Here is a 15,913-nt window from a genome sequence, read left to right on the forward strand (position 1 = left end):
CTTCTTGTTCAGGGAGCTCCACGAGCAAGTGAAGGAAATTAGAAACTGACCAGAGGAATGTTTTTAAGAGCTTCTTGCAATACAAAGATTGGATTGCACGAAGGATTAAGTACTGCTTATCATTTTCTGAAGAATAAAAGGGCCTTTACCCTACCCTTCCTCACCTCATTGAAAAGTGCTTAAAATTAAAGAGAAAAAACCTCAATGTGTGGATTGTTTCTACATTTTTCACATTTTCAGAAATGTATGATACATCAGAAATATTAATGTTGCAGCATCTCTTACTCTTAGGTGGTCACTTGAAATCAGACCAGATCAAAAGTCATTATCCATGTTAAAGTAAACACAGCACTAAATGAGCTGTAGCTCTGAGACTTGTTCCTTGTCATCAGGTGCAGGAAAACCAACAGTTGTAATGAATTTCTGCATTTTGTCAGCAGCTAGAGCAGGAATATAATAAGCTGAAAGGGCACAGGCACTGAATAGCTTTCCTGATAGCAGAGGTGAGCCAGCCCTAACAGGGTTAATTGGGACAATATAGTGAGGCTTGCAACTGCTGTTACTCAAGCTTTACCTGTTGCATAGATTAATACTAATATATTTCCTAGTATGACAGTCAGATCCCTGGCACAAGCAGACACAAAGTTGTATTGTTTTATTGGAATAAAATCACTGAATACTCACATTACCTGAAAGAATCTGCTTCTGATCATAGAATAGTAGAATAACTTGTTCATGTAAGAAGAGATCACTGTGAACGATTTATCAGAGGAAAACAAATTATCAAAGAAAACCAGAAATGCAGGTGAGAACTTCTGAAGATAAAACACTGAAAAAAGGGTAGGGAGAAAGTCTTTACTTGATCTCAGTTAGTCTTTGAGGTTTCACTCCATCATGTGAATGTCTAATCCACATGTTCATAGAAATTGAGGAAGAACCAATGATGAGCATATTTCAGTCATAGAAGAAATGTATTTGCTTAAGCAGGGCCACATAGAGCCAGTTGCCCAGGACCATTCACAGCCACCTTTTGAGTATCTCCAAGCGTGGAGACTCTAGCAACCTCCCTGGGCAACCTCTGCCAGTGCTGAGTCACCCTCACAGTGAAAACGTGTTTCCTGATGTTCAGGAGGAACCTCCTGTGTTTCAGTGTATGCCCATTGCCTGTGGTCCTGTCACTGGGCACCACTGAAAAGAGTCTGGCTCTGTCCTCTGTGCATCCTCCCTGCAGGTATTTATATACATTGATGAGATCCCTCTGAGCCTTCTCTTCTCCAGTCTGAACAGTCCTAGCTCTCTCAGTCTTTCCTCCTAGGAGAGATGCTCTAGTCCCTTCATCATTTTGGTGACCTTTCACTGAACTCCCTCCATTATGTCCATGTCTCTCTTGTATTGGGGAGCCCAGCACTGGATGCAGTTCTCCAGGTGTAGCCTCACCAGTGCTGAGTAGAGGGGAAGGATCATCTCCCCTGACCTGCTGGCAATACTTTGCCTAATGCAGCCCAGGACACCATTGGCCTTCTTTGCAGCATGGGTATGTTGCTGGCTCACGTTCAAGCTGGTGTCCACTGCGATGCCCAGGTGCATTTCAGCCAGTTTTCAATGCACCTCACTGTTTGCTTATCCAGTCCATACTTCAACAGCTTTTCTATAAGGATCTTGTGGGAAACAGCATTGAAAGCCTTCCTGAAGTCCAGGTAGACAATATGCACTGATCTCCCCTCCTCTACCAGGCCAGACATTCATTGTAGATGTTTCTCAAGTTGATAAAGCGTGACTTCCCCTTGGTGAATCTGTGCTGACTACTCTTGGTTGCTTTCTTTTCCTTCATGTGCCTGGAAATGATTTCCAGGATTAGCAGCTCTGTCACCTTTCTGGAGATCAAGGTGAGGCTGACCAGCCTGTAATTAATTCCTCAGGTGCTCCCTCTTGCCCTTCTTGAAAATGAGTGATATTTGCTTTCCTCCAGTCTTTGGGCAATTCTGACAATTGACATGATCATTGAGAGTGGCCTTGCAATGACACCAACGAGCTCACTCAGCACTCATGGTTGTATTACATCAGGGCCCATGGATTTACGTATGCCCAGTTCACTTAGGTCTTCTGTGACCTGATCCTCTTCCACCAAGGGTACGTCTTCCTTGCTCCAGCCTTTTACCCTGGCCTCTGAGACCTGGAATTCCCGAAGGCCAGTCTTGGCTAGTGAAGACTGAGGTGAAGTAGGCATTCAGTACCTCAGCCTTTTCCATGTCCTGTGTCACCAGGTCCCCTGCCTCCCTCAGCAGTGGACCCTATCCTTCCTTTTGTCACCTGTCTACTTAGAGAAGCCCTTCTTGTTGCCTTTGACATCCTTGGCCAGATTCAATTTCATTTGAGTTTTGGCTTTTTTAATCTCATCCCTGCATGCTTGGGTAATGTCTCTATATTTCTCCCATGTTACACATCCCTGCTTCCACCTTCTGCATGCTTCTTTTTTGTGCTTGAGATTTTCCAGGAGCTCCTTGTTAACAATGCAGGCCTCCTGGCGTTTTTGCCTGACTTCCTACTCACTGGGGTGGACCTCTCTTGAGCTCGGAGGAGACGATCCTTGAATATTAATCAGCTTTCTTGGTCCCCTTTTCCCTCCAGGGCCATATCCCACTGGACTTTTTCAAGGAGGTCTTTGGAGAGGCCAGCGTCTTCTCTCCTGAAGTCTTGGGTTGTGATCTTGTTTTTTGCCCTCCTCTCTCCTCTCAGGGTCCCAGATTCCACCATTTCATGTCACTGCATCCAAGACTTCCTTCAGCCTTCACATCCCCAACAAGCCCCTCATTTTTGTACGTTGTACCTAAATGATAACTGTCTGCTCAGGTATTTTGAATGAGATTTCAGGAATCAAGTCTTCAGAGTTGTTTGTTTTAAGAGAATTTATCATTATGTAAACGTAGCTTGGTATCATATCACCAAAAAATGAGGAAAAAGACATCTCTAAGTCAACAGATGAATGATGATAGTCTTATGACTTTCCATTTTACCATCAAATCTCCCTGCAAACAATGCCCAGTTTGTCACTGTGATAGCTATTAATATCAACTGGATTTATTTCACAGGCCAGTAACAAGGATTTTTTTTCTATAAGACATAAATCAACTTGTTCCCTTGTGGAAGCAAAAAGTGAAAATGAAAGGAAGGTTGTAATGGACTTGGAGTACAGGGGCAACAGTTTTTTCATCAGAAGTATCTTTAAATAGAAACTTAAGTTTTGAGTTAAATTTCTTTCCACTGTTTTTGGTTTTGTTGTTGCTGTTGTTATCTCCGTTGTCAAGAGAGCTAAAGATTTTGCCCCAAAATTGTTATGATTTGATCATTGCATCTAAGTAAAGTATTTTAGGTAGATTGTGTTATGTTGGTCATCCTTTACATTGTTAAATGTGAGCATAGTACCTCTCTTTGCAGCTGCAAAATGAATGCTTTATTGCTTCATACCTCCATCCAGTAGGGTTCCGCTGTGGTACAACAGTACTTTGAGTGTGCTGACACTGCTTGTTTTAACAGCTGCCACACTACTTTACATATTTAGATTTTTCTGTATTTTGCTCAAATTAAAGAGATAAATAACAATCATGAACACTGCTGTATTTTACAACAAGTAGAAGAACGGAGTCAGAGTAGAAATATGAAGTACTTGGAGATAAATGAATGCATTGCTCAGGACTGTGCTTGCCACGCAGCAGTAGATATATAAAAATGTCAATATTGTTATTAACAATGACAAGTAAATAATAATTGAGTTTAGTAGAAGGGCATATAAGGAAGAAAGCATAAGCAGTAGTGGATGGCTGAGCATGTGACCAAATGAAAGTAGTTATGTGTGGGGAAAAAAAAAGTAAGGTGTGGATGGAAAATAAATAAATTGGGTAAGTACATAAGAAGGTAAATAAGACATCTTTCAGTGAGATATGTAGCAAAAGTCATTGTAGGGGAGAGAGAGGAATGAAATATGGAAAAAAATGGGAAACGAAATGTTTTTGTCACATCAGTTCTCTCAAATAAAAACGGTGAACATATGTATAAAACGAAATTTATTTAGGTGGGAGAAGAAATGCTGATGTAGAATGGGATTGCAGTGTGGGTACGTGATGAAAACTGAAGCATATATAGAGGAATAGACTCAATACTAGCAAGGCTGTTTTCAAAAGTATGAAATGATACACAATTCCCAACTCAGACTTCTGTTTTCTCTTGGCTGTGGTTAGGACATCATGCTCTTTTAATAAATAGTATTGAAACTTTCCAGTGGCCTCTACAAGGCACAAAAACTGTAGTATCCTGAGTTTCAGACACTAAGCTTTAGTTCCAGTTTTTTTCTTCAGGTTGTGTAAAAAATAATGCAAGAGAAATACATTGCAGTATAACAGAATGGAGAAAACTTCAGGGAAATAAAATCTCGTCTTACAGTGGTCCCAAATTTGGCAGAAGAGTTGCTTCCTTCTCTATGTTCCTATCAAAGAGCAGTCCTGTGATGTAGCGTTGTTCTTCATCAATCTTCGGTAGCTGCAGGGGGAAGCGTCTCCAGGTAGCCCTGTCTGACATCTGTGTGCTGAAGTAACTCTTGGAAATGACTGAACCCAAGTGTCCAAAGTGCAGTAGAGTCCTACTGGTGTCAAAGTATACACATCATCTAAGATTGTGACCACACCAAAGGAAAACAGGGACTCCTGTAGGTATGCTGTTTGTCAAAAGAGTCAGTGAATGACATTTTAGAAGGAACCTAAGGAATATGTAAAACTTCTGCATGATGGGATCAGTGTGGTCTAACCAGAGGCGTATCTGCTAATGCACTTATCCCAGCATCGACAAATTAGGATTTCTTTGCTGTGACCATCTCATAGTAATGCTACTGAGGAATGATAGTGCTTAGTTTGGATTTTTTCTTTCTCTTTTGTTGTTAACATTCTGTTTAAAAAATGGTCTTTAAGTGATGCTGAATAATGTTTGAATTTTTGTTGGAAACTGTATATTATTGGCAGCTATTAGGTTCTCCAAAGTCTTGAAATCTTTCTTTCTTTTATTTTGTCCTTCTTTACCTTTAAAACAGGGGGACTTCTATTTGTGTAGAACACTTCTCTGTTGTCACTGCAGTTTTACTCCCTGTTAGGCACGAGGATTTGCATTAGTAGAATGGACCGGAGCAGAAATGATGTATTTACTCCCTTAATGAGAGGTCATTTGTGGTCATCGTGGAAGCGTGGTTTCAAACACGAGGTGCAGGGTCTCATGTGCTCTGTGCCAGACTACGGAACTCGTGCTCTGCTGCCTTGTGTGGGTTTCCTGAGAAGAATGAGTGGCTCCTGGTTATTTTTCGGCAAGCATCTGAATGCCTCCTTCAGAGTACGGCTGTCTACTTGACCTGTTAGGAGTTGTTTTTCGGGAGAGGTGGAGCCAAGTACTGGCAGGAGGACAGACCCACCACCCTCGGCAGCGGCACTGGTCTGTCAGCCACGTGTCATCTTTTTCTGCAAGCGACCGCCGTATGTGCGAGGCAGTTGATGGTGTTTATACCATGTGGGGGTGATTGCTGTCTCCACAAATTGGATTATACAGGATGAAAATCACAATTCATTACTTGTTGCTCTGTGAGTCCTACTAAATCCTTAGGTAGAAGTTTATGTTAATCTCTGTCACCAGATTATAGATTTAAAAAGGCTTGCTTAGAAATCAAAACCTGATGTTGCCGTCTTCTGCAGATGCTCAGTGCCGTTTGGTGGAGTTGTGCCTGTTTACAGTAGCTGGGGCTTCCGCTCAAAATTAATTATGCATGTGAGAGAAGATCTGATTAAAGGAAAAGCAGCAGCCTGCATAGCCAGTTTAGCCTCATACAATTCAAAACTCAAGGAGAAAGGTACATATGTAGTGAAGAGCAACAACAGCTGCGTACTTTGCATTTCCTAGGAGTCACGTCTCCATTGTAATCCCTTTATCTCTGTTGGATTGTTTGTTTGTTTTACCTGTCAGTCTACCTGTTTTTTGTTATGCTCCTCTGGATTCCTCAGTATGCCAGTCATACTGTCCTATCAGACAGCCCACTCTTGGAGTGGTATTTTCCAGGGTTGTTTCTAAATCCCTGCTGAATTTTAAATTCCCTGCTGTGACCAAAGCACGTCCATTTGTTCCACCTTAAGCGTTTCATCACACCGCTCATATCTGCAACCTCAAAACTGCCAAGCATCTGTAGAAATTTGAATGGCCAAACGCTGGCACGCCACTTGGCCTTGCTGGTTGCGTCAGTGTAGAGTTACTTCAGCAAAAAGAAGAAGAAATAAAAGCGTATCATGTTGTTTAGAAGCACACAAGCAGAGGTGGGGGCTGAAGCCACAGGGGACAGTGCAGACGGGGAGCAATGTCTGGGTCAGCCAGGGAGGTCTGCATGCACCCTGGGCTTTACTGCAGGTCAGAGTGAAGGGACCACTTCCCTCTGAGTGGGAACTCGCCAGGGGCATCCCTGGGGGATTTCCCCTGGATCCTGGGAAGGTTTACATGCCGCAACAAAATGTTTGGAAAAGTTGTAGTAGTAGAGCCTTGTGTCACGATGTGGGGCTTACACTTGCTGCAGATGAGGTAGGCGGGAATATGTAAACAGGAAAAAAATTCTAGATGTTTGTCTTGGACTGGGAAGACGAATTCAGGTTGTGGGCCTGTCCTTAAAGGCCTGGGTCATTTCATTTTTGGATTATTCTGTTTCTAAATACCAAACCAATGAGTTTTCTTTGATGCGGGTTCTTACCTTTTAATGTAGTTTGGGAACATTAGTTAACATTTAGCAAGATGAAAGGTTGAAGTATTGCATTGCAGGAGCTGGATTTTTGTGGGGAAAAACTAACCCATTGCTTCTCAGAGCATCCTGCACCAGAGACTTCAGACTAAGCTCCTGCTACTTCTTTTGCAGATTACGGCAAGAGAATGACATGGTTGACTCGGCTCCTCAGTGGGAAGCAGTGCTACGGCGACAAAAGGAGAAAAACCAGGCGGATCCAAACTACCGTCGATCCAGGCACAGATCTCGATCGTATGTAACCCTTGCCTTCTTGGACGTGAAAATTAAGGCTGCTGTAGCATGTTGGAAAGCAGGAGGAATATCTCCAGTGTTGTGGTGGCCCTCAGCTGCTGAGGAACAGAGACTTTCACATGGCACGTTCTCACATTAGCAGATTTGTCTTTGTGGTCAAACTTCCTTCCTGTAGTGGTTTGAATTTCAGGGCTTTGTACCAGAGCTGGTTAGAGGCTCTCTCCATCACCTTGAATGGAGTCCTGGATGGTTTTGTGGCTCACTGAACATTAGTTCTGTAATGAGGACAGCAATTCTCCAGCGATTCTGAGCAGCAAGTCTGTGAAAACATTCAGATTTTGTGTGATAGGTGCAGGCATTTTTGTGAAATGCATGCACACTTGTTTAATCATTTAATGTCTGCAGTATTGCTCCAGATGAGACCAGCTACTGATGCCTCCATGTCAAATTACCTTTAGCAAGCAGCAGTCAATGATTTGTTGCATCCTGATGTCAGGATGGAGCCATGCTGCCAGGCAGCGCCGTTCCTGCTGACAGCTGGTTTTGACACGGTGAAGTTGTTGGCCTCTAAAACTGATTTTCTCAAACTTAATGAAAATGCTGGTTTCTTTTAATTTATATTTTTTTCCTAATGACAGGTGTTTGGGGTATAGACACACTGTTTTGTATCGTGTTTGTATCAAGCTTAATCTACCATCCAAGTAACCATCCAGAGGAGCACCAGCATCATCGTGAGGGGCAGGGCAGGGAAGGGCAGGGCAAGGCAGGGCCGGGGGGGTTTGAGGATTGCCAGGAGGGGCGCAGGGAGAGAAGGCAAGGCCTTTGAAACTGTATCCTCACCCGCCCCGCCTGGATAACGTGGGTGAGTCGCCAGCCCTGATGCTGATGGTGTAACGTGTTGCCTCTGTAACTCACATAGGTACTTTCCATCACCATCTTTTCTTAAATTTACCTTTCATGTTAAGACTTACCGAGAGAAACTGTATAGTGCCTTAAACGATCATTTCATTCATGCCGATTGAAACCGTAATCCGCACTGAAGTTTCCAGTATTAAAATCTGCTTGAGTTCTGTTTTCAGTTGCCCTCGTTGCTAGAACTTGTTTCTGTCTCCAGTTTCATAGTGTACAGTTTTCATTCTTTTATGAGAAATAGAATTTGCCATTAAAATTCCAAATGTTGGAATTTCTACTTTAACTGGCTTTGTACAGACTTGTTCACTTTCAGCTGCACAAAAGTCAAATGTTATTAGGTGTAATTAAACAATGATATATTACTAAAAATCAGGAATATTAAAGCTCACTTGTATGGAATCCACAAAATATAGCTGATTAAATTTGATTTAAATTTTTTTACTATGTACAGAAACTGCTGTAAACTAGGAAATGTACTCAGTTAATAATAGTTAGATTAAATTTATAGCCAACTTTTCTTTTTTCCCATAGGCCAACTAAATTTCATTGCTTGGACAGCACGGGCTCCCTCTTGTGGCTAATTTAACTTATGAAATGGGTTTTATTTTCCAGCACAGTGACATTCTGTTTTATTTATACTACTACTAACAAAAAATGTGAATGTGTAGCACCTTACTGAACAAGGGAGGGTCCTAGGTGAAGCAAAGAAATGAGGAAATCCTAAAGATTTTGGATGGCTTCTCATTTTCTTTTCCCTATTGTGTTAGTGATGAATATATTCCTTCTTTTTGTCTCACTCTTCAGTTTAAAAAAACAAAACCAAGACAACGAAATAAGCCCAAACTTCTCAAGTATGGCAGAGATCCTTAATATGTGCAAGTAGGAACTAAATAAAGTATAATGGGAATTCCTTTCAAAGTGCTTTTAAAAAAAGTTTAGTAAAAGGCGTTTTAACTGTTAAACTGCAGTAGGTTATAGGAGCAGTTATTTAATTTATTTTGGCTCAGCTGTTTGCTTACATGACTGGATGCAGGTCAGAGGGAAGGGAAACATACGATTCCCTAGGGTGTAGGGTACGGTTGGTTTTATTTTTAAGTCTGGTCATACGGTCATTTCAATTTGCACATTTAACAGTTGATACAAACCCTTCATTTCAGTAGTACGCATAAGTCTTCCACGTTAAGTTCCTTACTGCAGTCAGCTTAACTAGAGGTTCACTTTGGAAGCGTGAAGTAATAGCTGAAATGTTTGTTACTGTGCCTGGCACAGTGCATTTCATTTGTTTGATAATGACTAATATCAGTCGTGGGTGGTGGGGAGGTGGTGGCTCCTTGGTCTTAGGAATAAAAATATTTGACAAGAATTTGACCTTTCTTTCTCCTAAAGGAATCAGCAAATAGAGCGAGCTACAAATTCTAGTTCTACAGGGTTTATTTTCAAGAGTTCATGTAAAACATCTGTGTAGCCAAAGGGCTTTTTTTAATTAAGAAGGTTGGCCATTAAAGTTCCATGGCTATTTAAATTTACCATTCGTGACTTAAACTGAAATATTAATAAGGGTGCAGATGCAGACACAAAAAATAATTTAGACCTTATTAATGTGTAGAGTTGTTCAAGCTTGTGAAAACGAAATAAAAATAAACAAAAAGCCTCCTGGAGACTCATCACTTAGTGGGAATTCCCCTTAGGTTTCTTGTGCATTAGACAATCTGATTAGCATACACATTGTCCAGAAGCTACTGATTCAGATACTGCAATAGGACAATCTGAGTGTACATTATGTGTCAAAACTGTGCGTTCTTAACCAATTCACAGTAAAAAGATGAAAACGAAGTGAAAGAGGGATTGTGATCTGTCTTTAAAGATTTAATAGAAGGATTGTTTTGTTGTGGGCTGTTAAGAACTGTACAAACATGAATTTCCCATGCAGTATATGCAACAACTACATTTCACCTTAATAAGACCTTTCTTTTTGTAAGCTTTTCTTCATTTTGCCTTCAAAGGAAGCAAGAACAGGCCTTTGTGAGGAAAATGCTTTTATTAAGATACTTTATCTGTATCATATTTCTGGATATTCTTTTGTAGGGGGTTTAACTAGAATAAAGGCTGTGAGGTTATCCTGGTATGTATGGTAACACTTCTTAAACAGATGGAAATAAATAATATCAAGATGGGAATTCATAAAAGCAGTTCGCTCTGGGGAATTATTGTGTTTAGCCCTTTTCTTCTCCTTTTTTATTTTTTTCTTTCTCTTTTCTCTCCCCTCCATGGGATGCCATATTGCTAAGCTTGTATTTTACAAGAGTGACTTCCTTATTAGTGTAGTTGCAGGGTGGAAGGAGGGAGAATGGCAGAGATCACAGACTTACATGGCTGGAGTTGGCCGCAGAAAGCAGGAGGCACAGTTCCTAGAAAATGGAGAAAGGAAGATGACTTCTTATTTAACCACTCTCTTTCCACGCTGCCCCACAATGTTTCTTACTGTAGGTGAGGCTTCCCATGATGTTTGATGATAGTGAGACTTAAGGCCACATCCTGAACCCTTGTATTTCCATGAATAAGTAAAAGTGGTGAGCTGATCAGATGGGTCAGTGGTGTGCACAGTACCCTGCTTTGTGGGGATCCTGGGTTTGGGAGCAACCTTGAGGCTTTGCTTCCTCAGGCAAACTAGGGCTTGTAAGCATTACAAAGCCTCCCTGGAGAAGCTGGCATTTTTCAGGGAGCTTTCGCATTCCCCACTGCCTGATTATTCAGCCTCAGAAGAGGATGCCTATCTTTCCAGCCCCGGGGTGAATGCAGGGTTTGCAGCTGCTAGTTTGTGAGCAGGGGGTTGCGTGGAAGGAGAAATCAATTCAAAACGGAGTGGTGAAAACGGCTGTTAAATGCCACTGCATACCAAGGTGCTGCATCAGGGAGTTAAAAACAGCGTGGACAGATGCAAGAAGGAGAGATGGAGAATTAAATGCAAGAAGGGAGAAGGAGAGATAGGAGAAGTGAAAAAATAATGTGTTATAATAAACACAAACACATAAAGCAACTATGAACAATAATAAAAATTGGATTGCAAGCTATTCATGGCCGTAACTGTTGCCATCATGAGGACCTGAGCAGTCAGAACGGACAACAAAGGGCTCCGTCAAGGACAGGAATCATCTGGGGCGGCTGCGTTGTGCTGCCTGGAAAGCCATCACCACCTTGGAGCCCAAGAAGATTATGGATTAGTTCATATTAGTCCCACTAGGGAGACGCAAATGTAAGGTTGTTTCTCACCCTTCTGTTTATCTCTGGTATTTATAAAGCAGTGAACTAATATCTCCCAGTACTTCTGCACCTGTAAAATCTAAAAAAAAACCAACCCCAAAACATTACCACCCTTGAATAATCTGCCTTTACACTAATTGTAAAACGTTTACTGCAATATAGAACATTATTGCTAGGCTGAAGTCTGGAAATGAGCCAAACACAGTAATGGTGAAATAAGAAAACCGTGAAACTGTTAGTGCTAGAGACCACTTTGGAATTATTTCTGCTACAGCTCTGTCACTGGGAGAGAGGATTTAATAGATGCTAAAACACAGAACTCTGCTGTCCTCCTTGATCTTCATTTAAATTTGGATTATATCACTCCAAAAGCATCTTTGAATATGATAGGCCCTTTGTTTAAGGGAAAAAAAAGCAAGCTGTGTGATCTGATGATGTAAGACTTAATCTTTAGAAACTGTGACTTCAGAGGGAGCATTTATGCATGCTGAATCTCTCTAAAAGTTGCATCCCTCACATTTCAGATGGTGTGGAACAGTCTAGCTGTCGACATTGAGTTTGTATAGAATCATAGAATGGTTTAGGTTGGAAGGGACCTTAAAGATCATCTAGTCCAAACCCCTGCCATGGGCAGGGACACCTCCTACTAGACCAGGCTGCTCAAAGCATTATCCAAATGAAAAGTTACCTGATGTCTCTGTGCAAATGAAGTCCTGGCCACTGTGTAAAATGCCTACTTAATCTATTACTCTGCACGGGTTTAAGTGAATACTAGGTGCAACTTCAGCAACAGCAGTGGTTTTGCACTAACCTTGCAAAAAAACAGGGTAAGAAAAATAAAAATAAAAGGGATCCAGTTTGGAGAGAGTGTCTTCTGTGAGGCATGCCATTCAGGCTTGCTTTACTTCATCTCTCTGTCTGCAACAGGGAAATTACAATTTTGGCTTAGTACTTTCTCTGCAAATGAATACTTGCTAAAATATTTGTGTGCGTGAGTATGTGTCGTTGCTAATTTGGTTGGTTTGTTGGGTTTTTTTTGTCCTGGACATCACAAAGGTGAATGAAGTGAGCAGAAACCCTTCTTGGAAATGACCAGGAAGCAAGAGTCTGTACTGTGATTGCACAGTTGAGCGACAGGTCCTCTCCACTGGTGCTCACTGGGAATGGCCAGGGATTACTGGTGTGCCAGCCTGGTGTGGCCTGTCCCCCCTCCTGCCCACAGAGGGCTCCGTGGGCCACAGGACATTTCTGAGGGCCTTTTACAAAAGTGTTATTCCAAAATACATTGTTCCTCAGCTGGGTAAGGGGTGGCAGTAGCCAGGCACTGATTTGGCTTGGGAAATCGTGTTTCTATTTTGTGCATACTCTTGCTGAAGGCTAGTGGAACAGGAACTGTGATTGAGAGCCTGGTGTTCAGGAAATAACTTTTCAGTTGAAATAAAGCAGTGAAGTTTAATGCATTTTCCGAGATAACAAACCTTAAAATTGAAGTCAGTGGTGGATTACATTTACCGTGATTTCTGTGCAGGGTCTGTGCTGTTAAAAGTTATTTGAATAGCAACACATCAGATGGTTTTCACAGTTCTGCATTTGTTGTCTTTTTTGGTATTTATAGGAGAAGCCCAGATGTACAAGCTAAAGAAGAACTGTGGAAACATATTCAGTAAGTACGGTCCTTGTAGGGTCTGAGTGACTGCTTGGTTTGCCTCTAATGTAGTTATTCACAACCCCGCACTGTGGCTATATGGCATTACGTTCTGATTTAGTTATGTGCCACAGTAAACTATGTGGGTGTTAATAACCTTCTATGTCTAGGAGATACTGCAGATCACTGAATGCACTGAATACAGACGACCATTGTATGTACATGAATTATTAAAGAAGAATTTTAGAGATTTATTCCTCAGTGGCTTCCAAAATGTCTGTGTTTGTAATACTGACGCTTTTAGGATAATGCCCTGTGTAGAGCTATCCGTTGGGAAGATGGTTATCTAGTCCAAAGCATATTCGATGTTTGGTATACACAATGTTCGTATATATTGTGAGGCGACAAGATCAGATTTGCAGGGAGGTGAGAGGAAGGTGGAACAGGATGTGACACGCAGTTGAAGCAATCAAGGTGGTTAGACACATTTCTTAATAGGTTTCCTATTTTGATGTCAAGATAGCCTCAGGGCTGACAGCAGCTTGTTTCAGTAAATCTTTTCAGCCTAATATAATAAAAATAAGAATGGTTTTGCAGTTGGTAGCTACTGTTACGTTTTTTACTTTGCCTAATCCTTTCTAGGAAGGAGCTTGTGGATCCATCTGGCCTGTCTGAAGAGCAATTGAAAGAAATTCCATACACTAAAATAGAGTGAGTTTATGTCGGGATTTTTCTTTGTGAATATAAAAACTCACTTTTCTTATTTTACTGTGAACTCTGTCATACTGAAATAGAAGTGGGTGTACAGATAGTCTCTAAACTTTTGTCTACTCTAAATGCTCATCTAGGATGGGTTGGATGAGGCTAGTTAATAATTTTAAAACCTAATATCTTCTCTTTACAAAATATGAAAAAAACATCTTCATCTCTCCCTGTGTCTCCCACACACTCAGGAAACTACTGGATGTCTGCATGTCTCCCTGTGCCATCCATCAATCTGTTTTATGTTATACACTACAAAATCAGGGAGAACTGAATTCAAACAAGAAAATCCATTTATTTCCTAAACTTCTGCTTCCTTTAAAATTTTTATTCCAGTCATTTAAGGCACTGTTTGACCTGTTCGACCTTTTCCCTTGCTTGTCATAGGCAGCTGCCAGGGCATAGCTATTCCTTAAGAACTGACATCTATTTTGCTGTGATAATTGCCCATTTGGGATGCCATGTGTCAGTGCAAGCAGCTGCATGTGGCAGAAATGGGATCCCAGTTTGCATTATAATGTGCTTCCACGGCACCACTAAACAGAAAAGCTGACGCTGAAGCTGTATATATTAATGCATTCTTTATTAAATAGTTTCATTCTCAAATACAGGCACGCCAGTTTATGACCTTTGCACTTTTAAAGCATTGAATTCCAAGTACAGACTCGTCAGAAAAGCATCAGCCTTTTAAATTCAGCCAGTGCAGTAAATTCAGTCAGAAGCTCTCTGTTGTACTTTAATAAGAAATGTGAGGATCTCTCAGTCTGCAATTGAGTTTATGTTTCTGTGACAGATCTGGTTTACTAACCTACCGTCGTGAATTCTGTCTCTCTCTTAGGACTCAAGGCGACCCGATCCGCATTAGGCATTCACATTCCCCTCGGAGCTACCGTCAGTATCGGCGGTCACAGTGTTCTGATGGTGAAAGATCTGTCCTGTCTGAAGTGAAGTACGTGAACGTGGTTATTAGCAATGGACTGGTTTAGTGTGGCCTGAACGTTGTTCAAAGATCATGGTTGGATTAGAAGTGGCATAAATGTGGTTGGTTGCTGGCAAAGGATTCAGGCAGCCCTCTAAATAGTAGGTGTTCAGAGCTAAGTGACTCAAACAAGTACAAAAGCATTTGTTGTTCATTGTGGGCCACAGAGCCTTGCTTGATCCACTTGGAAGGGGGAAAAACTGAAAAAGCCAAAATAAACCTCTGTTGCTCTTCAATGGCAGGTCATGAAGTTGCCTAAGGGGTGAGAACTCGTGAGTTTCTTTCCCAATACCTTCATCCTTAACAGAGTTAAGACATCATCTGTATTAACTCTGTAATTTGTTTCATGGGAACTCCAGTAGAACCCTCTTCAGCAGTGGGTGGATCAGTCTTTCCTAGAAGACTGATTTGTAAGGGCCTACTTATGAGTGGAAAAGTGACAGCCCCATTCTCAGTTTTATTAAGGCCTTAAATATCAAAAGTGGGCCCCTGATGTCATCACCCACTTGGGAGGCTAGTTTTAGCTGGATGGCCCCTGACGGAGGTGCAGCACATCCATGATTTCAGGTGAGACTCATCTCACATGAAGTTGGGCTGCCCCTGTACGCTGGGGGGAGAGAGGCCCCTTGAGAAGGAATGGGATGGCCTGAAGGTGCCCACTGACCACTGAGGTGATAGCTCACTGTGTGACAGCTTTGAGATGTCTAGTCAGCTGATAAGCCTTTCGGATTTTGCTTTTCAGATCTATGTAACTGTCTGTGTTAACTTTGTTATTCTGTCTTTGCATAGTTATAGTTTACTTCATTATAGCAATATCCATTTTGTAATATTGTAATTCCAGTGCGAAAACTGATCTGGTGCCTCCGCTGCCTGTTACACGATCTTCAGATGCGAAAGGTCCCAGCATCCAGTTGACTCAACAGGTTAGTAGTTGTGCATCCTTTGCAATTTTCCTTTTTTGGAGGGAGAAGGGGGAGTCTTGCTTACAGCGACAGGGAAGCTGGTATAGGTAAGGCTAAGCACACATGTATTTTGTAGAAATACGTAACTTGTGTGATTGAGTCCTGTTCAAAATTCACAGTCATATTTTCATTCTTATCCAATACAACGTGGCTTAAATTCATGCCCTGGAAGGAATTAATGTTACAATATTCAGTGTCCACAAACACCTCTCTTTTCCTTCTGCCCCAGATGCCCTCACAACAGTGGCCATTAATTCCTTGTGAGCACTTGCTTGCAGTGTTTTGCTAAATATCGAATAATTAGTTGTGGCATTTCCTGAATAAAGAGTATGAATCCAAATAGCACA

At 41.5% G+C, this 15,913-nt stretch overlaps 1 protein-coding gene across 3 annotated transcripts in view; it reads left to right on the forward strand.

The window, feature by feature from the left end:
- EPB41L4A (erythrocyte membrane protein band 4.1 like 4A) overlaps positions 1-15,913 on the forward strand; it is a 134,508-nt gene that overhangs the window by 113,713 nt on the left and 4,882 nt on the right. For all 3 annotated transcript variants that reach the window (XM_063319779.1, XM_063319780.1, XM_063319781.1), the window contains 5 exons: positions 6,926-7,045; positions 12,834-12,881; positions 13,506-13,574; positions 14,464-14,574; positions 15,446-15,527. In XM_063319779.1, coding sequence (XP_063175849.1) covers positions 6,926-7,045; positions 12,834-12,881; positions 13,506-13,574; positions 14,464-14,574; positions 15,446-15,527 — 430 coding nt within the window. The remainder of the gene's footprint in view (positions 1-6,925; positions 7,046-12,833; positions 12,882-13,505; positions 13,575-14,463; positions 14,575-15,445; positions 15,528-15,913) is intronic.

The sequence above is a fragment of the Chroicocephalus ridibundus genome, chromosome Z, assembly GCF_963924245.1.
Source record: "Chroicocephalus ridibundus chromosome Z, bChrRid1.1, whole genome shotgun sequence".
Lineage (NCBI taxonomy): Eukaryota > Metazoa > Chordata > Aves > Charadriiformes > Laridae > Chroicocephalus > Chroicocephalus ridibundus.